Consider the following 25274-nt stretch of genomic DNA (forward strand, 5'->3'; position numbering starts at 1 on the left):
CTATTTTTAATTTTCTGAGGAACCTCCACACTGTTTTCCAGAGTGGCTGCATCAATTTGCATTCCCACCAACAGTGCAAGAGGGTTCCCATTTCTCCACATCCTCTCCAGCATCTATAGTCTCCTGATTTGTTCATTTTGGCCACTCTGACTGGCATGAGGTGATATCTGAGTGTGGTTTTGATTTGTATTTCCCTGATGAGGAGCGACATTGAGCATCTTTTCATGTGCCTGTTGGCCATCCGGATGTCTTCTTTAGCGAAGTGTCTATTCATGTTTTCTGCCCATTTCTTCACTGGGTTATTTGTTTTTCAGGTGTGGAGTTTGGTGAGCTCTTTATAGATTTTGGATACTAGCCCTTTGTCCGATATGTGATTTGCAAATATTTTTTCCCATTCCGTTGGTTGCCTTTTAGTTTTGTTGGTTGTTTCCTTTGCTGTGCCCAAGCTTTTTATCTTCATAAGGTCCCAGTAGTTCATTTTTGCTTTTAATTCCCTTGCCTTTGGGGATGTGTCAAGTAAGAAATTGCTACAGCTGAGGTCAGAGAGGTCTTTTCCTGCTTTCTCCTCTAGGGTTTTGATGGTTTCCTGTCTCACATTCAGGTCCTTTATCCATTTTGAGTTTATTTTTGTGAATGGTGTGAGAAAGCGGTCTAGTTTCAATCTTCTGCATGTTGCTGTCCAGTTCTCCCAGCACCATTTGTTAAAGAGACTGTCTTTTTTCCATTGGATGTTCTTTCCTGCTTTGTCAAAGATGAGTTGGCCATACGTTTGTGGGTCCATTTCTGGGTTCTCTATTCTGTCCATTGGTCTGTGTGTCTGTTTTTGTGCCAATACCATGCTGTCTTGATGATTACAGCTTTGTAGTAGAGGCTAAAGTCTGGGATTGTGATGCCTCCTGCTTTGGTCTTCTTCTTCAAAATTACTTTGGCTATTTGGGGCCTTTTGTGGTTCCATATGAATTTTAGGATTGCTTGTTCTAGTTTCAAGAAGAATGCTGGTGCGATTTTGATTGGAATTGCATTGAATGTGTAGATAGCTTTGGGTAGTATTGACATTTTGACAATATTTATTCTTCCAATCCATGAGCATGGAATGTTTTTCCATTTCTTTATATCTTCTTCAATTTCCTTGATAAGCTTTCTATAGTTTTCAGCATACAGATCTTTTACATCTTTGGTTAGATTTATTCCTAGGTATTTTATACTTCTTGGTGCAATTGTGAATGGGATCAGTTTCTTTATTTGTCTTTCTGTTGGAGAAGAACACCTTTAAACCTGCCCTGAGATGTATAGTTGGTTTTGAGAATCACAAGGAAGCCCCCTTAACTCTCTTAGAGTTGTAAGTGTACTACTTAAATATCCAAATAAAAAATATCGAAGGGAAAAAAAATAAACCTGCCCTGAGAACTAGAAGATGATGCCATACCCATGTTGGAAGGAAGGAATGAACGCACTGTTGGAAGAAGCGGGTGTAAATAGGGAAAAGATGACTGAGCTGTAACCATCGAAAGAAACCCCTTCCTCACCCTTGGGGGCCCAAGGGGATAGACTTACAGGTCCAACCTACATTAATATCCTCAAACTCTGGCTGACCAGGCTGAAGGCAAGGCTGGGCTATGGAGCTGGTGGATGGAGTGAGGGATTGGAGAGCAGGAGATGGCCTCTTCATATGCCAGTCTACACTGCAGAGAATGAGAGCTCTCACTCCAAGCCTGCATGTGGTGAATAAGGAAAAGAGGGGGATTTAATGAAAGGCTAGCTTTGGGAAGAGATGCTCCAGTTCAAGGAAGGGGCAGTGTCCTAGATGACTTAAAGCTGCCGTTAAAAATACCAAAAAAGTTATCTCTCTCTCTGAAAAGATGTTCTATGGCCTGGTTATTTTCCTTCTCAAACCTTCCCCTTCCCACCTTCAACCAGGTAGACCTCCTAGCTAGCCAAATGATAGATGGATGTATCTAAATTCTTCCCTTTCCCTCCAGGTTAGAAATATTTAAAACCAGTACTCATATAATCACTAGCAGAACACATTTTTTTTAAATTTTTTTTTTTTAACATTTACTTAGTTTTGAGACAGAGACAGAGCATGAACAGGGGAGGGTCAGAGAAAGAGGGAGACACAGAATCTGAAACAGGCTCCAGGCTCTGAGCTGTCAGGACAGAGCCCGACATGGGACTCGAACTCACGGACTGCGAGATCATGACCTGAACCGAGGTCGGACGCTTAACCAACTGAACTACTCAGACACCCCACTAGCAGAACATATCTTGACCCACCAAACCAAACCATCTCAATCCACCTCTTGTAAGGTTGCATAAAGAAAGATTATTGGACAGATGCTTTCATTCTTATTAAAAGGGACTGATCTGATAATTCAAAGCAAATATCCCCTGAGAATTATGGCAAGAAGCAAGATTTAAAAACAGAATAAAACACTAATCCACATTCTCGCCAGAATGTATAAATAAATGCTGGGCTAGAACATGCACATGGAATTGAATCAATCATGTAAAGAGGTTAGGTCTCCCAGACTGATTTTTGTAAAAGAGTTTAAGACTACTTATTATATTTAGTATTTTAATTTAATAATAAACCGTATAGTGCTTAGGGATACATGTTTAAGAAATAAAAATTATAATGAAAAACAAGATTCATTATTGTTATGAAGTTAAGAAGGTTACCTATTGAGGGTATGAAATTGATTATTAGTAAGTTAATGAGATGAATATTTGTTTTATACATTTGTGTAGTGGCTGTTTCACAAAAGGATAAAATGAGGATACTAAATATAAATACCCTTTTATACTGATAAATTTTACCATTTGTGGGGTATGGAAAAATTCTTGACAAAATATGAACTTCAAATTTTGACTCAAGACACACACAAAACTTATATAATTTTACAGCAAATGGAGAAATAGAATCAATAGTTTAAACTTTTCCAGCAAAGAAAACACCAGTACCGAATGGTCTTGCAATTGCAATCAAATACTCAAGGCACCGGTATCTCCAATCTTATATATACACTTTCAAAGAGCAAAAAAAAAAAAAAAAGAAGTAACACTTTCCTCTTCTTTTTCTTGCTACTAGTGTAACCTTGGTATCTAAACCACACAAGCTTATGAGAAAAAGGAAAATTAAGTGCACATACCCCAAACAGAATATTAGCAAACGATCCATTGCTGTATACGACTAGGAAAATATTAGTTTTATTTTAAGAAATCAATATTGGTTCAACATTTGTAGATCCATTAATGTAATTCACTACATTAACTAAGAGGTACAAAAAATGTGTCATTACTATAATAGATACAGAAAAGCATCAGTTAAAGCTCAGCAGGATATAAAAAGGAAATATCCTTGTATACCAGGAACGAAAAGGATCTTCTTACCCTGATAAAGGGAAACTAAGAAACCTACAAACACCATACTTGAGGATAAAATAATAAAACCATTCTCTTTAATGTTGAAAAGCACACAAATACTTACCAGTCTCTCCATTAAGTATTATATTGATGGCTCTGGCTGAAGACAAGAAAATTAAATAGAGTTAAAATATTGTAAAAGAACAAAACTATTATTGACTGCAATGCTATGATTATTTATATAGATAACCCAAAGAAATTTGTACACAAATTATTAGAATTAAGAAGAGAATGTAACATGTTTGACAAAGAAGTTGACATTAGAAAGTCAATTGTGTTTCTATTTACCCAATAAGTATGTGGTATGCTTTTAAAGATACTACTTATAATAGCAATAAAAATACAGGGTGTTTAGGAATAAACCTAATGTAAGATTTCAAGACATGGAGTATATATAAATGTATAAAGAACTGGAAGATATCAAAGAAGACTTAAATGAGAGAGATGGCATGTTCATAGATGGGAAAACCCATTATCAAGACATGACCTGGAAAGACATCATTTATTTCCCAATTGATCTGTAATTCATGCAGTTCCACTACAGAAATAAGACATTTTTCAAAAATGTACAAGGTCATCCTAAAATGTGTATGGCAGAGAAAAGCCAAGATTGACTAAGACAGTCCTGAACACGAAGTACAAAGTTGCAGGCCTTGCTCTACTAGGTATCAAGATACACAAATCTTTGCTTAATTGAGAAGATGTGGTATTGATACAGGTATAGTCTAAGAGAACAGCTGAACAAAACAGAACTTATATCTATGTGAAAATTTGATGGAAGGCAAAGGGAGTATGGCAGATCAGTTGAGTAAAAAAAAAAATTTTCTTTTTCATTAAGTCATGGTAGAATAGGGAGAAGAATTGAAATTGGATCCCTGCCTCACACTATACATGAAAACACAATTACAAAGAGTTGAAGACATTTTACAAAAGGCCTAACTTTAAAATTATTTGAGGATAATTTAAAAAAATATTGCTATGACCTAAGAGAAAGTATTTCTTAAAGAAGATTTCTTTTGTTAGAGTTTATTTTTTTTGTTCAGGTTTACCTGGCCTTAGGATAATGATTCAAATGCAGTGTGTTCAGGACACACTGGTAACAAAGAGAGGAAGGGAAGGGAAGGGAAGGAAGCCAGTATTGGTGTGTTATCAAGAAAAGTACCTTGTAAGTTCTTTATAGATTTTGGATACTAACCCTTTATCCAATAGGTCGTTTGCAAATATCTTTTCCCATTCTGTCGATTGCCTTTTAGTTTTGTTGATTGTTTCCTTTGCAGTGCAGAAGCTTTTTATCTTGATGATGTCCCAGTAGTTCATTTTTGCTTTTAATTTCCTTGCCTTTGGAGATGTGTCGAGCAAGAAATTGCTGCGGTTGAGGCCAAAAAGGCTGTTGCCTTCTTTCTCCTCTAAAGTTTTGATGGTTTCCTGTCTCACGTTTAGGTCTTTCATCCATTTTGAGTTTATTTTTGTGTATGGTGTAAGCAAGTGATCTAGTTTCATTCTGCATGTTGCTGTCCAGTTCTCCCAGCACCATTTGTTAAAGAGACTGTCTTTTTTCCATTGGATGCTCTTTCCTGCTTTGTTAAAGATTAGTTGGCCACTCAACACCTGAAAAACAAATAATCCAGTGAAGAGATGGACAGAAGACATGAATAGACACTTTTCCAAAGAAGAAATCCAGATGGCCAAGCAACACATGAAAAGATGCTCAATGTCACTCATTATCAGGAAAATACAAATCAAAGCCACACTGAGAAACCACCTCACATCGATCAGAGTGGATAAAATGAACAAATCAGGACACTACAGATGCTGGTGAAGATGTGGAGAAATGGAAACACTCTTGCACTGTTGGTGGGAATCCAAACTGGTGTAGCCACTTTGGAAGACAGTGTGGAGGTTCCTCAAAAAATTAAAAATAGAACTACCCTACAACTCAGCAATAGCACTGCTAGGAATTTACCCAAGGGATACAGGAGTGCTGATGCATGTAGCCCAGTGTTTATAGCAGCACTTTCAACAATAGCCAAATTATGGAAAGAGTCTAAATGTCCACCAACTGATGAATGGATAAAGAAGATGTGGTTTTATATTCAATGGAATACTACTTCTCAATGAGAAAGAATGAAATCCTGCCATTTGCAGCAATGTGGATGGAACTGGAAGGTATTGTGCTGAGTGAAATAAGTCAGTTAGAGAAGGACAGATATCTTATGTTTTCACTCATATGTGGATCTTGAGAAACTTAACAGAAGACCATGGGGGAAGGGAACGGGGAAAAGTAGTTACAAACAGAGAGGGGGGGCAAACCACAAGAGACCTTAAATACAGAGAACAAACTGAAGGTGGATGGGAGCAGAGAGTGAGAGGGAAAATAGGTGATGGGCATTGAGGAGGGCACTTGTTGGGATGAGCACTGGGTGTCGTATGTAAGCCAATTTGACAATAAATTATATTAAAAAATAAACTTAAAAAAATTACCTTGTGAATAACTGGGTTTTAGAATAGTGCCACTCCAAGTGTGGTCCAGGGACCAGCAGTGAATTAGAAACTCTTCCTGGTCCGTGACAAGATAATTACAGAAATAGAGGTTAAGTATTTTAAAAGGAGAGGCTTCCATTTTTCTGTTTTTAAATTTTACCTTTACTTTTTAATTTTGCTATTCTTTTGTGGTTTTGTATTTCATGGTAATACTGGTCCACTGTGGGTTGGAAACAACTACGACAACACAATAATAATCACTTTCATTGGAGGTAGTTTGGAAAGTATTAATAGAATATGTCTCAGAGTTAATCCAGTCAAGTAGTGAGGACACTATGATATTCATCTATGAATTTCGTATCTTCCATTGCTTGAAGATTGTTTTAGGGGCATTAACTCTCTGAGAGTTCTCGCTTGCCCTATGTGGAGACAAGTTTGCTTTCACAGCCTTCAAGTAGAGTAACAAACATTTTGCAGTAAGCATTCCTGTATGGGTGTGGCACCAACAGCATCTAAGTCTGTCTTTTTTTCCCAGCTTTATCGAGTTATATTTGATAAGTAAAATTGTATATATTCAAGATGTACAACAACATATATATATGTACACATTGTGAAATTATTGCTACAATTAAGTTACTAAGTCTTTTCTTCAGAAAAGATCTGATAAAATTGACTACATTAAAACTAAGAACTAATTTTTATCCAAGGGTAACATAAAGAGAAATGGAAAACAGACAAACCAAGAGAGGATTTTTATAACACATGTATCCAATAAAAGGATCAGTAACAAGAATATACAAAGAACCTCTACAAATCAATAAGAAAAGGACAGTAATGGTCAATAAGCATTAAGGGTGCTCAGCCTCTTTAGTAAATAGCTAAAAGCAAATAAATGCTCAATGAAGTATTATTTCATGTTTGCTAGATGGTCTAGAATTTTAAAATCTGGCAGTACTAAGTGTTAGTAAGGATTTAGAGAAGGAGGGCCTTTCAAAACATTGCTGGAGAGAATATAAATCTCTACTGCCCCTTTGGAAAACAATTTGACTTCACTCAGTAAAGCTGAAGACATTTATACCCTTAGTCTATCTATCCTACTCCTGGGTATACCTGAGTGAACTCTTAAAAATGTTCAACTGAACATACAAAAATATTCATAGGCACTGTGTCATAAGATAGCTCTTCTGAGAAAAAGCCCTATCATCCATCTACAGGACATCTCACCATCTACAGAATGACAAAATAAATAAGACTATATTCATAAGATGAATGAAATACAACTACCTGTATCAACTGATATGAATATCAAAACAATATTGAGTGACAAATGCAAATCATTTAATACAAAGACTTACTTTCATATGTATGTCATGAAGCCGGAGGAAGCAAAATGATATCTTGGGATAGATGCATATATTTATAACTCCAAATAAAAATAGAATGATTAGCATAAAACCTGGCTAGTACCTGACTGGGTGTTTTTTGTTTGTTTGTTTGGATATTTTTTGTTTTGTTTTTGTTTTGATGGGGAGAGAGAAGTCAGCAGTATGGAACACACAGGGTACTTCAGTGATGCAGTGATGTTTTGTTTCTTAGAGGGGATAGTTGGTACATGTGTGTTCATTTCGTAATTATTTTATAAACTATTCGTTCACTACCTGTACTTTTGTCTGTGATAGATTTCATAAGAGATACTTTTTAATAGAGTCAAAAATAATATGACGAAAAGCAATAAAGTCCTAGAAATGTAATGTGTAAGGAATTTTAAAAACATATTTCTGACTAAGGGACATAAAAGGAAGCATTAATAAATGACGATTTGTACAGCATTACTGATGGGAGGGCTCATTATAAAGAGGTGTCATTTGTCCCTCAGAGAAGTGAAGAATACAACTGGAATAAAAATTCTGATGGAACATTTTTGAAGTTTTTTAAACTTTTTCTAGTGTTCTGGAAAAACAACAGGGTAGTGAAAGCCCAGAAAACCTCGCAAAAGAAGAATAGTAAAAGAAAGGGACTTGTTCTGTCAACTATTAAAACATGTTACATGAACACAACAGAGAGATACTGTCAGAATAAGAGGCTGTGACTCGGAAATAGAGTGGGGAGCCGCTCAGCATGTGCCAGGATATAAAATAATTGAACATGCTAGGAAAGTGATATTGTAAATCACTGGGGAAAGTTCTGACTGGTCAACTAATTGTTCTAAGAAAACCGTAAAGAACAACAGTGAGATTTCTATTTCGTGCAATATATAAAATACATTCCAGACGGATCAACAAATTAGGTTCAAAAAGAAAGTGGGAAGAAATCAAGCAGAAGACAATACACATGACTCTTGTTCTGATCCGGGGTGAGAACGGGAATTTGCTCTAAACTGGAAATACTAGAGGAGACCAGGTGGCCTGAATGCCAGCTGCTTGATACTCACAGTCTTAACCTCCCCTGGATAGACGCTTGCTAAGAGTAGCATCTCCATTTCTCCGTTCAGCTCACTTTGCAGCTCTTAAATCTTCTCCCAATCCCTGACTGTTGGTAGATGGTTTCACCCTCACTTCTCAAGAAAATGGAGCCACGAGGACACCTCAGCTCTCCATTCCAAAGCAGCTGCACATTTTCCCATCTTGTCTTCTCTCACGAGGGGAAAGGTGCTTCCTCTCCACCCACCCCCATTGCTGCCTTTCAGGACTGGACCCCACCGCTTACTTCAATTTTGGATTTTTACCGGTTGCCTGTGATCCTGCCAAAACCTCTCCAGCCTTTGGAAGGGGGCGCTGCTGTGCTCCTTTTCCCATCCCCGCTCTTGCTGCATCAGTCCCCTGGAGGCCAAAATCACTGGCTTGTCTGGGCAGGGTCTCTCACCTTCTGCGCTCTCCTCTGCCCATGGCAGGAGGCTGTGAGGCCAGCATTCCCCTCTAGATTACTCTTGCTTAGGTCACAGGTAACCTTGAAGACACTAAGTTCAGTGGGCAAATTTAAGTTTGTAGTTTCCTTGACTACTCAGTCATCTCTGTCGTTGTGAACCCGACCCTTCTGGATCCCCCTTTGGCTGCTCCCCTGACAGCCCACCTTCCTGGTTTGCCTCTTGCCTCTCTGAACGTAGCCTCCCAGTTTCTCAGTTTCTTTGTTTCCTCCTGATTGTTAACATGGTAGTTTTCCTCTTGGCTTAGTCCTGGACCTGTTTTGTTGGTTCCCTTATACACAGTTGCTTAATCTTGTATATCCAGCTGCTACTCAACGTTGCCATTTGGGTGCTCTGCATACACTTCAAATGAAACATCGCAAAACTCACCAGCTCCCTTTCCTAAACTAGCCCTCTTGTAAGACTCTTTTTCTGTGAACAGCACTGTGACCCACTCCAGGTGTCTAAAACAGACAAGCTGGGGTCTATCCTTGACACATTGCTTCCATGTTTCACCCTTAACCATCAACCAAATCACATTTGCTCAGCAGCTGCAAATCTCCTGCACCATAAGCTTCTTTTCTATACTACCATTACCATCCTTTCTCCCCAGGAGGACCTTGCTCCTTCCACTGTGGCCCTCACAGAGCCAACGCACCACACTCCCAACAGCTAACCCCCGCCCCCAATTTTGTCCTAGGAACTTCTAATCCACCAACTTTTATTTTCCTCTTCATATCCTGACTTGCTAGACTAGATTTCTCTGCTTGTAATTCTCCCAGTACTTTGTGCCCTTACCTCAAAGTCCTGATGTTTGTGGCAAGGATGAATAGATAGGGAAAGCAATCAGAGATCTGATGATTTAGAAGCTTCTACTTACCTAAAAGATTCAAGAAGCAAATGAAAAACTGACAAAAATATTTGTAACTCATGCAAAAAGAAGCTTATATCCTTAAAAACAGATTGTAATTACAAACCCATAAGACAACGATGGACAAAAATGAAGAGCCATAGAGGAAAATGAGAGCAGGTTATAAAGAGCGTGTTCATAAAAGAGTCAATGCAAATGGCCAATTAAACTGAAAAAAAAAAAAAAAAACGACATTCTCCAGTTTTCTAAAAAGGATACACACACATACACTTAATTTTTTAAATAGTGTTGGCATGGATTGGGAGTAGTCGTGTTCTTCTTTTGGGGGAACCCAGAATGGTACAAACTCTGTGGAAGGCAATCTGGCAATATGTGTCAAAAGCCTTAAAAATAAAATAGTTCAACCACTTTGGCCCAATAGATTAATTTCTAAGAATGTATCTTAGGGAGATCTGCAGAGTTTCATGAAAATACTTATTTATAAGAATTTTCATTGCAGTGTTACCTATAAAAAATTCAAACCAACTTTTTTTGTTTTTGACAAAGCACTCACACACCTACATGTGTGTACATGCACATGTGGTAAAGGGGCAAAGGGAGAGGGAGAGAGAATCTTAAACACATTCCACGTCCAGCTTGGAGCCTGACTCAGAGCTCAATCCTATGACCCTGGGATCATGACCTGAGCTGAAATACAGAGTTGGATGCTGAACTGACTGAGTCACCCCTGTACCCCTCAGACCAAGTTTAATACCCAATAATGTGACTCTAATGGGGCATTAAAATGCATAGCCCCAGAGAACATTTAAGGATTTTTTTTAAACCCGTGATTTGTTTAGTGATAAAAGAAGGTCATAGCACAATATGCATGATAGGAGTTTAATTTTTAAAAATAACATATGTATTTGCATAGGCATAAAAATACGGGAAAAATATCTCCAGATATGGGGATTATGAGTGATTTTGTTCCTTCTTTTTTTTTTTTTACCCTTTTTGTATATTCTTAATATTCAACAAATTCTGTGTATCGTGTCCGTAATGAGAAAAACTAAATATATTTTAATTTAACAATAGGGAACTGATTGCAACATATGGCCAAGGCTATATCGAGAGAGGCGTACCATGATGATTAAGAGTATATGCTTTGAAGCTCATAGACAGGTGTTCAGTTCCCTCTTTACAACTTAAGAGCTGGATGACCTTGAGCAAGTTATTTAATTCTCTTAGCCTCAGTTCCCTTATCAGCACAACGGAGATAATACATCCTGGGCAGAGCTGTTTTGTGGCTTAAATGAAATAATGTATGTAAAATTCTGATCAAAGAGTAAGTGCTTAGTAAAAGTACCTGCTTTTATAATGCCAAAATATAAATAGATCCAGTAATGATTTACATGAATTCATGATTCCCTGGGGGGTTATAACTGGAAGTTTGGAGAATCATTTATTTTATGGCTCAGCATCTTCTGGACCATCGTAATGATGCTGGAATCCAGCAGGAAGGTGCTGGCAGGAAGACTGAGCTGGGTTCAAAAGCCTCCCAGGAAAGGTTTTGCTCATTTGGGCAAAATGCTGGCATTGGTCATCGATTCACCTGCTTGACCAACCAACAATGATTATTAAGCATCTACTATGTGCCAGGCATCAGAGACTCAGCAGTGAGACAAACTAGCTGCCTTCTGGGAGTGAAACAGACTTTTCTAATTGGTGTGGTTTCAAGACACATAGATCCTGTTGGGTTCAGCAATTCGGAAACTGAGGAATAGTTGGAGACTCTTTGGTAGGTCCAGGAAGATGGTAGTGATGCTCACTTTGCATTCCTCGGTTACCAGTCCTAAGGCAAGAGTCTAATTCTAGAATCCTACCGGATGGCAGGGCTGGGGCCTCTTGATGTCCTCCCTACACTGCTCAGGTTTAATTCAAACAAAGACTTTCTTAGTCTGCAGATAAAAAGCCATTTGGTCACCTGGGGGAGGGGGGATAGCAAACTATGGCCCAGGGGTCGACTCCAGTCTAGTGTCTTTTTCTTTCAAATAAAGTTTTATGGGAACACAGCCATGCCCATTTGTATATGGATTGTCTGCGGCTGTTTTGTGCTACAAGCACAAAGCTGAACTATTACAGCAGGTACTGTAAGGTCCACAAAGCCTAAAGTATCATCTGACTCTTTACAGGAAAGCTTGGCCAACTGCTGTTCTAATTCAGTGGGGCTGGGGAAATGAGATGGTAGGTGCCATCAAGTTCCTTTTCCCTTCTGTAGTTCCAGGAGCTGTTCCCCTAGAATCTATCCAAGGAGGGCCCTTTGAGGAGAAGATCTACATCCAGTGGAAACCTCCCAATGAGACCAACGGGGTCATCACACTGTATGAGGTAAGAAGACCCCTTTGCTATACCTCTTGGTTTGGCTTCATTCAATTGACTTCAGCCTGAAGTTGGAAAATTTCTGCTGGGTGCAGGGCTCCAGTGAGGGCATGAAGGTGAGTAAGACACATCTTACCCAAAGGTTTCAGACAATACAGTGAGAAGACAACACAAGGTCATACAGATGAGCAGCTTGACAGCCCCAGTGACCCAGAAGACTGGACACACCACACATTGAAGTGGTTATTTATCTCTTTAGAAAGTAGTAGGGACTCAGGGAGGCAGACTGTCCCAGCAGAGCCCAGAAGACCCAGGCCTAGCACACAGTAGTTATAGTTCACTTTATGTGGAAAACCACAACACCCAGATGATGCTCATCCTACACCTGTTAGTTTCTGGGCTTCCAGAAAAAAATCCCGAAGTCATTCTCTGCCCTGGGGGTGCGTGATTCTTAAGTTTTAATGTTGCTCTTTGGCCACAGCATATTTTATTGTTACTCAGGTGATGGTATCAGAAGCTCCCCTCCCAGCATTAGCAGGGCCTTATCCTATCAGAGATATGACATCATATCAGAGATGGAGCAGAACCTCCTCAGACAGTAAGGTACCCATCAAGCCAACACAATGTGGCTTCCTGAAAACTTTCAAACTTAGAACAAACTGTATAGAAGTCTATTGCAAAACAAAAACAGTGAAACTTCAGTGAGGCTGATATAGCTGAACTCAAGTACTGAGATGTGGTCAAGGTTGACTATCCTCCCACCCTGAATCTTCTGAGATGCTGGGAGACTGTGGTACGGGCTGCAGTAGAGACCACAGCAGTGCAGAAGGAAGGGTATGGAAGCCAAAGCTGCAGTGATGGAGCCCTGCATGCCAGGGTCTCACGTGATGAAGTCCCACATGCCAGAGTCTCATGTGATGGAGCCCAGCATCCCAGTAGCCCTTCTGTGGTATTGCATGATGGCCCCCAGCATCCCAGTAGCACCGCTGTGGTCTCTCATGACCTTTTTCAGGGTCTTCCTCTCTCCAGGCCTGCTGCTCCCCTCTAAGATGAGAGTGGTAATGGCTGCATTAGGGTTCCTGTAGAGGGTTTGAGGTGGGAAAGGTTACAAGCATCCCCAGGCTGAAATGCAGTGCAGCCCCTGAGAGCTCATGCAGAAAGGTACTGAGAGGTATTGAGGTATTGAGAGTGAGCTGTGAAAGAATATCCCCACGTAAGGGAGGGAAATCAAAGAGTATTGGTGATGGAGAAATATTTAGGATGAATTGAATGGACACAGAAGCTCTCTAGAGAGACCTGGAAGGACCTCAGAGCTCTCTGAGGAAGGAGAAAACCATCCATCATGTACAAGGTGTAACACCTTCAGAAAATGCCTTCACTCAGCAAATCCCAGCTTCCTCAAAAGAAGAGCTGTATCATATTCCATTTTGGGCCCACATGGTTGGGAGAAGCTTCCTTCCTGCGGGAAGCTGCTAGGGGCGGGGAGGTACCATATCGACCTTGCCCAGGACATGTTTAGAAGTGCCTCGTTGCGGGGGAGAGAGGGACCAAAAACTCAGCTGAAACAAAGCCTCATCAGTTCAGAGCTACCTGCCATTCTTTGTGAAGTGGAAGCTGCCATCGCATGCGCATACGCATACACACACACACACACACACACACACACACACACACACACGCTCACTTGGTGCTGTTATGTAAATGGCTCTCTATGCCAGATGTTCAAGATTTTTGGAATTCACAGGCCAGTAACATTTCGAAAGGCTTGGAGGACCAACATCCAGTTCTTTACCATTTTTTATTAACATCATTTCATAAAAGACATAACTTCAAAAATACAGAAAGGACATAATTTCAGAATAAAAGGCAGTCCTTCAAATTGAATAAATTTAGCTTTATGAATAACTCATGAGTCTCCTTATTTTTTCTTTTTGCCTTGAATTGAGGACAACTTTGTCCTGAAAAGGCCCTATAGTCTTTGTACCCAGCTGCACTTGGAAACCACTGGGCTGGGCCATGTTGCAGGGGACGTCATATCCCTGCACGGACCAATTTCTTACTTGGGAAGTATCCTGCCTCCTCTGATGTGTGCATGGAATGGGTTAGGAAACTCGCTCATGCTGTTGTGTGAGAAGAAGAGACGATGGGGTGGAGAGAGCGCAAGGGAGCGGTCCCAGCTGTGAGTGATACACCCTGTTCAAGCAGCAGCTCCATGAAGTTGAGGTCTCAGCATATGAGACCTCTGGAGCTCTGGGCTCGATGGTGGGCACAGATCAGTACAGGGCACCCTTCTCAGTTGTGTGTGAGTCCTGTACCTTGTCGATTTCCAAAGACCAGTCACCGGGGATGCTGGCATTTCTGTGATGGGCTCTCCTGGACACAGCTCTGGAGAGACACCTTCAGTTGGCTTCTCAGCTGCTTCCTGTGCTGTGATTACAGAGAGCGAGAGATGGAAGGCTGCAGCTATCTGACTTTTCCGTGAGCTCTGGAGGTCATCTTTTGGGAATATGCTAAATATCTTAGATGATGCGATGAAGGGAGCGAAGGAGTTCATGGGCTGAGGTCATTGTATTTTGAGCATAAACATGGCTGTGACCATGTGCATCAGAGGCTAGTGGGACCTCCGAAGGTAAGAATGTTGGCTTTTGAGATCAGACAGCTTCATTCTGAACTCTAGCTCTGCCATTGTAACCGTGGGTACAGCAAGGAGCTTCTCATTTATATTCATTTGTACACATACATATATGTTCAATGCTGTGTTTGGCATTTAGAAATAGCATCAATGAATGTTAGCTCTCACAGTACATAAAAATGAAGAAATTGAAACCCAGAGAGTTGAGGTGTGAAGACCAAGGTCATAGCTGAGATGGCAGATTTGTGGGTCTTGAGTTCAAGTGCCGACGCCTTGCCCCTTACTCAGTGTGGTCGGTGGACCGGCAGCATTGGCATAACCTGGGAGCTGGTGAGAAATGCAGCTTTCAGGCCCCAGCAGACCACCTTGGTCAGAGTCTCCTGGTAACAAGATTTTCTGGGTGATTCACATGGGCGTGAGAGTTTGAGAAGCACTGCTCTAGACCACACTACTCTTGAGAAAATTTCAGCAATTGATGAGCGAGTATGTCCTCCTAAGCAGAGAGAGACAGGGAGGCCCTTCCACGCTGGGTTCAACCCATTCCCATCCCAGATAGTAAGCAGGAGACCTTGCTTTCCAAGACATTTATAACAGAGTATGTGTTTATGAGGCAATTTCCAAATCTAATTAGATGAAACCAATTTGATTTTTAAAATTAGGTTCTGGTTGTAATTTCTAGAGAGGAACCCATAAATTATAACTCACCCTCCTCTGGTCTCAAAAAGTGTATTTTTTGACAAAGGAAAATAGGATAACACAAATAGAAGAGAAGTCTAGGATTCTCTGTATGTTCCTGTATACAACCTTGGACTTGACAAAGTCAAAAGCCAAAAAGGGAGCAGTGGGTGCAGTAAAGGAGGGTTATGGCTATGTAAACACTGGAAATATTATTCAGTGTAGTAGGTTCAAGTAAGTTTAAATAATTAAATTTCTTTTCCCATGAGTCTGAGTCACAACCTCTGGGTCTATCCTTGGACAGTTCTGCGCCCCAAATCTGAGTGGCTTTGATTATGTCTCATTCCGTCTCTGGGCTTAAGTCCCCTCTTATAATACGAAGGTGTCAGTTTATTCTGGGCTTCAATGGGTAAGAATCAAGAGAAAAATAAATCTATGTCAAACCCACAAAATCGAAGGTTTATACCTCATTTTGGAGTTTCTCTCCAATATGAAACTGCCTATGACTGGAGTCTTTGAACATAATGCAGTGATGACACTTGAAGGAAAAATAGCTAGTGGAAAGGCCCTGGGGTAGGAATGACTTTGGGATGTTTAACAAATAGGAAGGTCAGAGTGACTGAAGCTTCATGAGCAGGGGGATCATGATGATGAGAGCATATGGAAAGTGTGTGGGCAGGGTCGGGTTGTGCAGGGCTCCTAGAGTTCGTGCTTTATCCTGAGAGAAATAGAAAGCCCTGGGAGGATTTTAAGCAGAGGACTAAAAGAATCAGATTTACATTCTTTACAAAAGCACCTGGATTTTGTGTGACTAGTGGGCTGTAGGTACACAGGCATCTTGTAGACATCTGGAAAATGTGCCAGAGGCAAGGACATTTCCATCACCTATGATTTTTCAATGAGGACTCAGCTAGCCAGGTGGAAGATCGGAATGCTTTGTCACATCTGCCTCTCTGCTGCTGCTAACCTGGACTTTGACACCTTTCTTTCAGTCGGGAATTCATGTCTTGGTGGGCTCCCTGAAGCCATGGACCTTGAGACCCTGTGCCTCCCCCAAGGAATGGGAGTCTAGCCCTTACCCTAATGCTATTCCAGGGCTATGGCACAGCCTGTTTTTCCAGCAGTCATGACCTGTCTCCCTGCCTGCTAAGTGGGGGCTCCCAGTGGTCATTGGAGCCCACTGAAGCCAGCCTCCCCTTCACTGTGGCAGGAGGTATTAGGATGAATTAGACCATGGCCTCATATGTTTGGGGATTTGTACTGTAGTGGGATGTACAGAGTATGCGTCTGTGATCAGTTTCCTAACAGAGTGACAGTGCCCAAAGTTAAGTAATGTCAAAGGCCTCACATCTACAAACCAGCAGATCAATATCAGACATGCAGAATCTCGGGCCCCAGCCCAGACCCACTAAATCACAGTCAGTGTTTGAACAAGATCTCTAGATGATTGGTGCCCATGTTAACATATGAGAAGCATTGTTCTAAGAGACACTTCACAAGTTCACAGCCTAGACCCAGGAAGCTCTCCTTGGAGGAAGAACATGGCCACTGAATGAACTGAGTAATATTCCTGCTCACATGGGACCTGAGGGCTGAATATTTTCACCAGGAATATGGAGATCAAGCCATTCCCATAGCCTCTTCCAGAGCCCTGCTTGGGTCTGACCAAGATATCAGGGTTCCCAAGTCCAGGGCCTGGACATGAGGGTTAATGTGGCCTCTCCCACTGTCACTGAACTCTCATGAACAACACAGCTCACCCAAAACAGACCATCACAGCTGCAGACAGGGACTTACAGCCAGAACGGGGTCATGGAGGAAACAATCCAGCCAGTTGTTTAAAAGCTCCTCAATAAAATCATTCAGAGACAAGCTGTTCAGAGTTCATGAAAAACAGTAATCAATACGTGTTTCAATTCTATTAATTGTTCTCGTCTCTGTCCAAAAATAAAAACTGCAGTGTGGGAATTGGGCCAGAAGATGTTACACTAGCAACTGGGTTAACGAAGTGTGAAAATATTTAAAATTCAGACACGTGAAGCTTCCCAGTAAGAGCAGTCAGAATCACCAAGTTTCTAATTACAGTGTATAAATCTGAGAAGCTTAAAGAGAACGAGAGGACCCTAATGAGGCAGGAATGGGTGTCTTGATTATGCTAGAGTTGATTGACATTTATCTTGCAAGCTATTCTAGGCGCCTGGCGTTCAGAGTTAAATAAAACACAGACTTCGCCCCAATAAAACAAAGCGGCATTCCCATGCGGGAGCTCCTTTAAATGGTACAATAGGCCAGAGGGTCGTCAATATTTTTCCAGCATACAGATGGTTGGATTTGATCTGAGCAAAAAGCACGGGCCCCAGAAATCCACATTCCATCAGAGCACATTTCAGGAAGGCTGAGACTGGGGAAGTGTTCAGGCAATCGGAGTGGGTGCACGTGGATGGGGAGAGGGGGCCAGACGCTTGCATGAGCTCTTGAGTGGGCTCTCAGAGGGGGAGGCCCGTAGGAGGCTCAGTTTGGATGTGCCGGCACACCTTCTTCTGTCCTTTGGCTTGGCCACAATGACTTTTTAGGGTTCACTCTCCCCAGACAGTCCAGTGGCTCTGGTCCACAGAGAGGCAGTAGGGTGATGGAATGTGGTCCTGATGGGCAGGAGGTGGTATAGGAGGAAGTGACTAACACAGCCCAAAACAAGAATTTGCATAATTCAGGCTGGAGCTACGTTAATTAGGATACACAATTTGCATAAGGCAGGCGTTTATTGGGTATAACTTGAGCCAGGCTCTAACTGGGAAAAAAAAACTCTTGTTTCTTTTGAATTGTTTAAGCCAGAAATGTGGGAATCATTCATTCTTCCCCACCAGCCACACATCCGATGCTCTAGAAAGTGTGATGGCTTCTCCTGTCAAAACAGACACAGGTTAGGGCACGTGGCCCAATCTCCAACAACACCCTGCTCTGAGCACTCATCTGATGCCTGGAACATTTCAGGACCTCCCTACCCACACTCTCACTATTCCACTGTATTCCACTGCCACACAGAACATCTCAACAGGTAAATCCAACTGCGTACCTTTCTTGCTTTGGCTTCGTCTTAACTTTGGGACCCTGAATAGTCTGGCCCCTGCCTGCCTGCCTGCCTGCCTCTAACTTCATCTCCTGCCCCTGTCTCCATTGCTTTCTGTGTACCAGTCCCTCTAGCCTTCTAGCATTTTCTCAAACCCACCCAGTTCTCTGTGGCTCATGTGGCTTTGTGGATGTCATTTCTTCTGCCTGTAGCATGTGTCACTTTATAGTTCTCATGACTATCTCCTTCCTATTATTCACCTCTAAGAGGCTTTTCCCCTCCACCATCCACTTTATCCAGGAGCCTGCTTGTTTCTTTCATACCATTTTCACAATCTGAACTTAAGTTGTTTGTGCTTTATCATCACCCATGGGACTTGGAGGCTCATAAGGGCATGGGCCCTGTGATGGTTATTTAACGTGTCAACTTGGCTAAGCCATGGTGCCCAGATATCAGGTCAAACATGATTCTGGATAGTTTTATGAGAGTGTTTTTTGGATAAGGTTAACACTTAAGTCAGTGGAATTTGAATAAAGCAGATGCCTTCGATAGTGTGTTTGTGGGCCTCATCTAATCAGTCGAAGAACTGAATGGAACAAAAAACTGAGCTCTCCTGAGCTAGATGGAATTTTGCCTGCATATGACCTTCAGAATTGAACTGTGTTGATGGCTCTTCCCTTGTTTCCAGGCTGACAGCCTTTGGTCTTGATCTGCTTTTGGTCATATTTGTTTTTGCTTTTCAGTGTGTATTCAGGACCTAAAAGAGACGTTTGCACATAGTATATCTACTCCTTGGGTAGATGTGTGGCTTTGTGCTTTATCTTAACAAGGGGTAATGGTGAAAGTTTTGCCTAATAAGTTTAGTGGTTTTCAAGCTTAGCTGAAGATTAGAATCATGCCTTGAGAGCCCAAAAACATGGATAAATAAATAGGTAGGTAGCTGTATAAATGGATGGATGGTGGATGGATGTATGTCTGGGTCTCACTGCAATCCATATAAATCAGAGTCTCTGGGGAGGAGTCTTTATCCATGTGGATTTTTTTTAAAGTTCCTTGGGAAATTCTAACATACATTCAGGGTTGGGGAAAAACACTGCATAAAATGAATCCAGTAAATTCACTCTGAGATGGTATCCTAGCCAAATACCAGCTAAATAAACACAGTCTCAACTCTGGCCTTCCCCTGTCTTCATTCCTCTCTGCCAGAATCCAGCATTATCTGGTGTTATATTATAGCCAAGTCGATCATGCACAGGCTGGTGCCAGATAAGGCTCAAATTCAAGATGCATTGGCCTTTTTTCCTCAAGGTTGCTAAACAGTTCGTTGGATAACTGAAGGTACAGTGGGCTGTACCAGTCTGTCCATATTCCGTTGCATCTTACCAATGGCATCTTGCAACTCTAATGGTGCAGTCAAGCACACACCTTACCCTGTGAATATTTCCCCCTCCCCTATATGGGAGAAATTAGTTCTTTTGTTTATTTATGAGATTAATAAGAGACACGCACACACACAAAACTCAGCTTTGCCAATGGGGCTTCTTCTAAATCTTAAAAATCAGGGCCCTGGGATTCTAGGAGCCATCTTTCCTAACCCTCAGCCCATCACTCACCCTCCATAGGGTGTTTCTCTTCCAGAGACTTGAATAATGCAGGCGTCCCTGGGTAGATGCCATACACAGGTCTGCTGGGCTGACAGGCAGGTCGACAGGTGTCTCAACAGAAATGGCTGTGGGTTGAAAAGAATGATTTCTGGCACTCAGAGTCTGGAAGGAAAGGAAGTTGTGTTCTGACGTGAGTAAGTTACATTTATGTAAGTGAGACCATTAGAGCTGCCTGTCATCCGCTCGTGGAATATCAGGAGTGCCTGTATTGTTGCCTCAGGGTCTTTCTTTTTTCTGTTACAACTTGGGTGTTTGTGATGGAGCCAGGTAACGTGACAGTGGGGAAATCAACAGATGCATAGCGCTTGTTACCTACAGAACGGCAACGCATGTTCTCCTGGCAAGCAGGAAGGCTTTTACAATAAACATTGATCATTCCGTTTAGCTCTAAGAAAACTGAAGTTTCTGCAGGGAAAATGTTCCCGCAGTGTGCATCTGGGGGTATATTTGTCTTGGTGTGTGTGCGTAGGAGCATGTATGTGTGTGTTTATGTGGTTATACGTTGGCACGTGTACTCACGTATATACTTATGCGTTTGTCTGCATGTCTCTGTGAGGCTCTACCCATATTCTCAGCTGCATTCTCGGAATTGCTCTGTCTCTTTGGAGAGTTAACTGTGGGAGACACCAGAGACACAGGGCTCGGTCTGTTTTCTCCCAGGTCACCTCATATCCATGCCATAGGAACGTCATGGGAGAAACTCCCTCTTATTTCAGTAGGCTCCCAGCCATTTCTCACACCATTCTGCCATAATTCCTCTCTTAAGGAAAATTTTGAGTTAAAAAATGATCCGCAGGTCAAACTTAATTTCTAGTACTTACTGTTGTCCTAGGAGAGTGGAAGGAAGGCAGTGACCGGGTAGCTCCGCATTTGGCACAGCACACGCTCTCCTTATGTGTTCCTTACCTGGCAGGGAAGCTGTGTTTTGATGCACTGTGTGCCCACAGGACCTTGTAGAGGAACAGCTGCACACACAGCCACGCAGCTAGAGATGGAACCCTCTCTTTGGCTCCATGGTCCTTTCAGTAAGCTGTGCCCAGAGGCGGTGTCTAAGCTGCCAAGTGTCTCTTTAAACATCCTAAGCTGTTCTCTTTTCATCTCGCGTGTTTTACCTTGTTCTTCCTGTTGCAATTCCACCTGGACTGGGCAGCACATCATGGGCTTGCTGCTTTTAACTGGCCGGCTCTTTCATTTCTGTTTTGGTCAGAGCAGCCCTGTGTTTGGAACGCAAATGAAGGGTGATTGCAAGTTCTCATCTATCATCAGGACATTGGAGCCTGCCTTCTGAAATCTCTGCAGGCTGGAATTCAGATCTGTGATGCAAAGACTATGCTTTCGTTGGCCTCAGGAGAGGGCCTCTGCTTTCCTCCCTTCATCTGAGCTAAGGACCCCTTTTCTTTGACTACTTTCGCTTCATTCTTCATTAGGAGAAAAGTAGTTTCTTAAAATCTAACACCCAAGGACAGAGCCTTGGCCTACATCATTATGGACTCCATACACGCAGGCATACGTACAGCACCCACACATACTTGCATGCAAGCAAGCCCACATGCACACATACATACACGGTCTCCTTCAGAGCCCTTCAAAACGTAGGTCGTAAAAATGGTCATTGCTTTCTTGGGCTTCTTTTTATTTTATGCATAATTTTAGCATGTCTGTTTCATTTCAAGTCAAATAGTGAATCATGCAATTAGGAAATTTAAGATTGACTTTTAGTTTGCCATGGCCGAATAAGGTATTTTTAGTGAGCACCTTTCCCTACCTGGCCCTTGGCTTCTACATCTAAGACCTGGGAGAATTGGACCAGATAGATTCAAAGGATCCTTCCTGCTCTGACCTAACACTTGGGTGCCCAAACTTGAATTCTTCTTACTCGTAGTTTCATGAAACACTTTCCTCACTGGTCTCCGTGTGACCCTCTTTTGTACTTATTCGTGATTTCATTTTTGTAATAACTTACCAGCTACCAGGGCATCCCGAACTTTGACAGTATCTTATATCTACTTATGAGCTCCTCTCATTTCAGCCTCCTGACTCCCCTGGCTATCCTGAATCTTGTATATAATTCCTTTTTTATGTATGTAAATAGGCTCCACGTCCAGCATAGAGCCCAATGCGGGGCTTGGACTCACAGCCCCGAGTTCAAGATCTGAGCTGAGGTCAAGAGTCAGATGCTCAATCGTCTGAGCGACCCAGGCGCCCCCATGATTCCTTTTAACATAGCCTTACTACTTCTATGCATTCCATAAAGGCACATTATTTTATTTTATTGGTGTCTTAACTATAATAAAAGATTTTAAGTTTTATATAATCTTTGGAAACATTTTAACTCCCTATTATGTTGTTAACAGTCATCTCTATTGATGGGTTCAGCCATAGCACTTTCATCTGGACTGCTGTCTAATATTGCAGTGTGTGAAGATATTACAGTGCATTTATCCATTAGTCTCTGGTAGGCATTTGGGATTGCTTCCAGGATGTTGCCTTTGTCAACAGTGGTGATAAGCAGCCTTGTGCATATCTCCTATTGCAAATGTGCAAGGTTTTCTCTTGAGTTTATATCCAAACTAGTCTTACCAACTTATACTCATGTCAGCGAAGTATAGGGGTTCCTATATTCCAGATCCTGTCCAGTATTTGGTATTGTCAGGATTATAAATTTTGGCTGGTTAAATAGATATAAAATGGCATCTCACTGCATTGCTTTGTATTCCCTCAATTATTAAAATAGTTGAATATATTTTTGTATATTTGTTATCATTTGTTTGTATTTCCTTTTCTATGGGATACCTATTCATGTCTTTGGCCCATTTTTTACTGGATTATCTTTTTTATTATTGGTATGTAGTAGTCCTTTATATGTTGTTGATGCAATTTTGTCAGTTACATATGTAACTTGATGTTTTTTACTTCCTATAAAGTATCTTTTGATAACAGAAGCCCTTAATTATATAATAGAGTCAATTTTGTCAGTCTTTACATATTTAGTTAGCACATTCTGTGTCCTTCAGAAGCTCTTCCCTAAACAAAGGTGATAAAGATTATTCCCTCGCTATGTTCCTAATAATAGGAACCAAACAGGGTTTAGTTTTGCATTCTGAATTTAAGTCTTTGGTCTATCTGTAGTTAATTCTTATGTATGGTGTGAGATGGGGTGCAAAGTTCATTTTTTTCTGTATAGATAAACACTTTTCCCACGTCTTTTGAGAATAGCCCTGCCTCCTTCTTGATCCTCCCGGCCATATCTAACATTGACCAGAATTTCTTACATGCATTAATTTTTTCCTGAGCTCTCTGTCCCATGGGCCACCATGCATCTCATCCACACACAATCATAATTATGATAGTTCACACTTAATCTTGATCTCTGACAGAACTGTCTCCTCCTCATCTCATTTCAGAAACATCTTGGTTATTCCTGCCCTTGGCTTTTTCATCTTAAAATCCACTTACCAAATTTGATGAAAACCTCTGTGATAGTTTTGATCAGAATTGCAGTGAACAATAGAACGTCATGGGTGGTAATTGATATGTTTACAATATTAAATCTCTCCATATTTAAGTTTCCTTTAATGTCTCCCAAGGTTTTATTATTTTACCTACAGAGAATAATGTGTTCCACGTAAAATCTAAACTACCAGCTTAGGTCTCCAAGACCTTGCATCTTGCATTTTCTTTCTCTCTCCCATCTCACTGGCTTTTATGTCCTCTGACATGCTGGGTTCCCTCCTGCTTCAGGCTCCGTGCATATGGAGTTCTCAGTCAGCAGAGAGCTCTTCCACCTCCTTTCCCATGGCTAACCCATTCTCACATGATAGGAATCAACGTGTGCTACCTCCTCAGAAAGGCCCTCCCTAACAGTCTTAAAGTAGGACTCCACCCACTCACCATTATTCTCTAGCACTGCTTTCCTGTTCTGAAAACATACATCACAACTCAGAAGTGTTGTATATTTATTTATGAATGTGTCTTCCTGTATTGTAAGTGCCCCGAAGGCAGAAATCACATCTATATTACTCAGCACTGGAGAACTCAGTGCCTTATGCAGTGCTTGGAAAACAGTAGGTGCTCAAAACTTTTTTTTTTTTAATGAGTGAAAATTGGAAAGGTTCCCTTCGATGGCTAAGGTATAATGGTGGTAGAACTATCTCTTGACATCAGGTGACTCACAGATATAACCTAATATGACCATACAAAATCGTAAGATTATGTCCTAAGTCCTATAATAACCTTTAGTAGACTACATGAGGTTCCAGTGACCAGTGAGTTTACATTTAACATGTAGAACTCCACTTTCACTAGGTAAATTTGTCAAGGTTAGGGATCTAACCTGGCATAAAGTAGGCACTCTGTAAGTATTTGTTGAATGAAAAAAAACTGTATTCCAAACTTGAATCAAAGTGAAGACAGCATCTGTAATAAATATTTAAAAACTTTGTGATGAACTTGATTTTTTAAAAAGAGTTTGTTCTTCGTTAATGTTAATTACATTATATATAACAACATTGCATGGTGTTAGGGAGACAGAGGAAAGTAACCCCATTCCCATGCCTTCACACACCAACCATTTCACATGGGCTTTCTTTCTTTCTTTCCTTCTTTCCTTCTTTCTTTCTTTCTTTCTTTCTTTCTTTCTTTCTTTCTTTCTTAATTTCTTTCTTTCTTTCTTTGTGCAATTACATCTTTTGGACAATTATGACTACACTGCAAAATTTGGGTTTTCACTATGTCAAATATTTTTCCAATTTCAATGTAATCTACTTAACTATCCCATTTAATGGCTTTCTGATCCCCTGAGTACAGAGACCATATTTTACAGTCTATTGTGGGGTGTGTTAACTGATCTCCCTAGAATGTAAGACAGGATTTGAGGCATATGCTAAAAATGACCTGGATCTCTTTAAACAGCTGGTTAGCAAAGTTTGAACTTCTGCTTCCTTTTCCTTCTCAGTAGATCTGTCCGTAACAAGCAGAGCCATTCACATGCCTTCCATTGATTATAGAAATACGCTCAAAATGATAGCTCTCTTCATTCAGTAAGAATGAATCTAAGGGAGGAGAGTAGAACAATATGTACAAGTTGGGGTGGAAGTCTGTAAACCTGAAGTTGGAAGGGGTAGTCCTATTTGCTTTCTTGTTTTCAAATTTAAGTCTCTGTTTGCTTATTTCCTAACAAATGGGGGTGAATATGGGGCATG

General features: G+C 41.1%; 1 protein-coding gene across 1 annotated transcript in view; it reads left to right on the forward strand.

Moving 5' to 3' along the window:
- The window catches only part of PTPRT (protein tyrosine phosphatase receptor type T), a 795219-nt gene that overhangs the window by 400450 nt on the left and 369495 nt on the right, over positions 1-25274 (forward strand). The window contains exon 10 of the mRNA XM_047852741.1: positions 11935-12044. Within this exon, the coding sequence (XP_047708697.1) occupies positions 11935-12044 (110 nt within the window). The remainder of the gene's footprint in view (positions 1-11934; positions 12045-25274) is intronic.

Source organism: Prionailurus viverrinus, chromosome A3 (assembly GCF_022837055.1).
Source record: "Prionailurus viverrinus isolate Anna chromosome A3, UM_Priviv_1.0, whole genome shotgun sequence".
Lineage (NCBI taxonomy): Eukaryota > Metazoa > Chordata > Mammalia > Carnivora > Felidae > Prionailurus > Prionailurus viverrinus.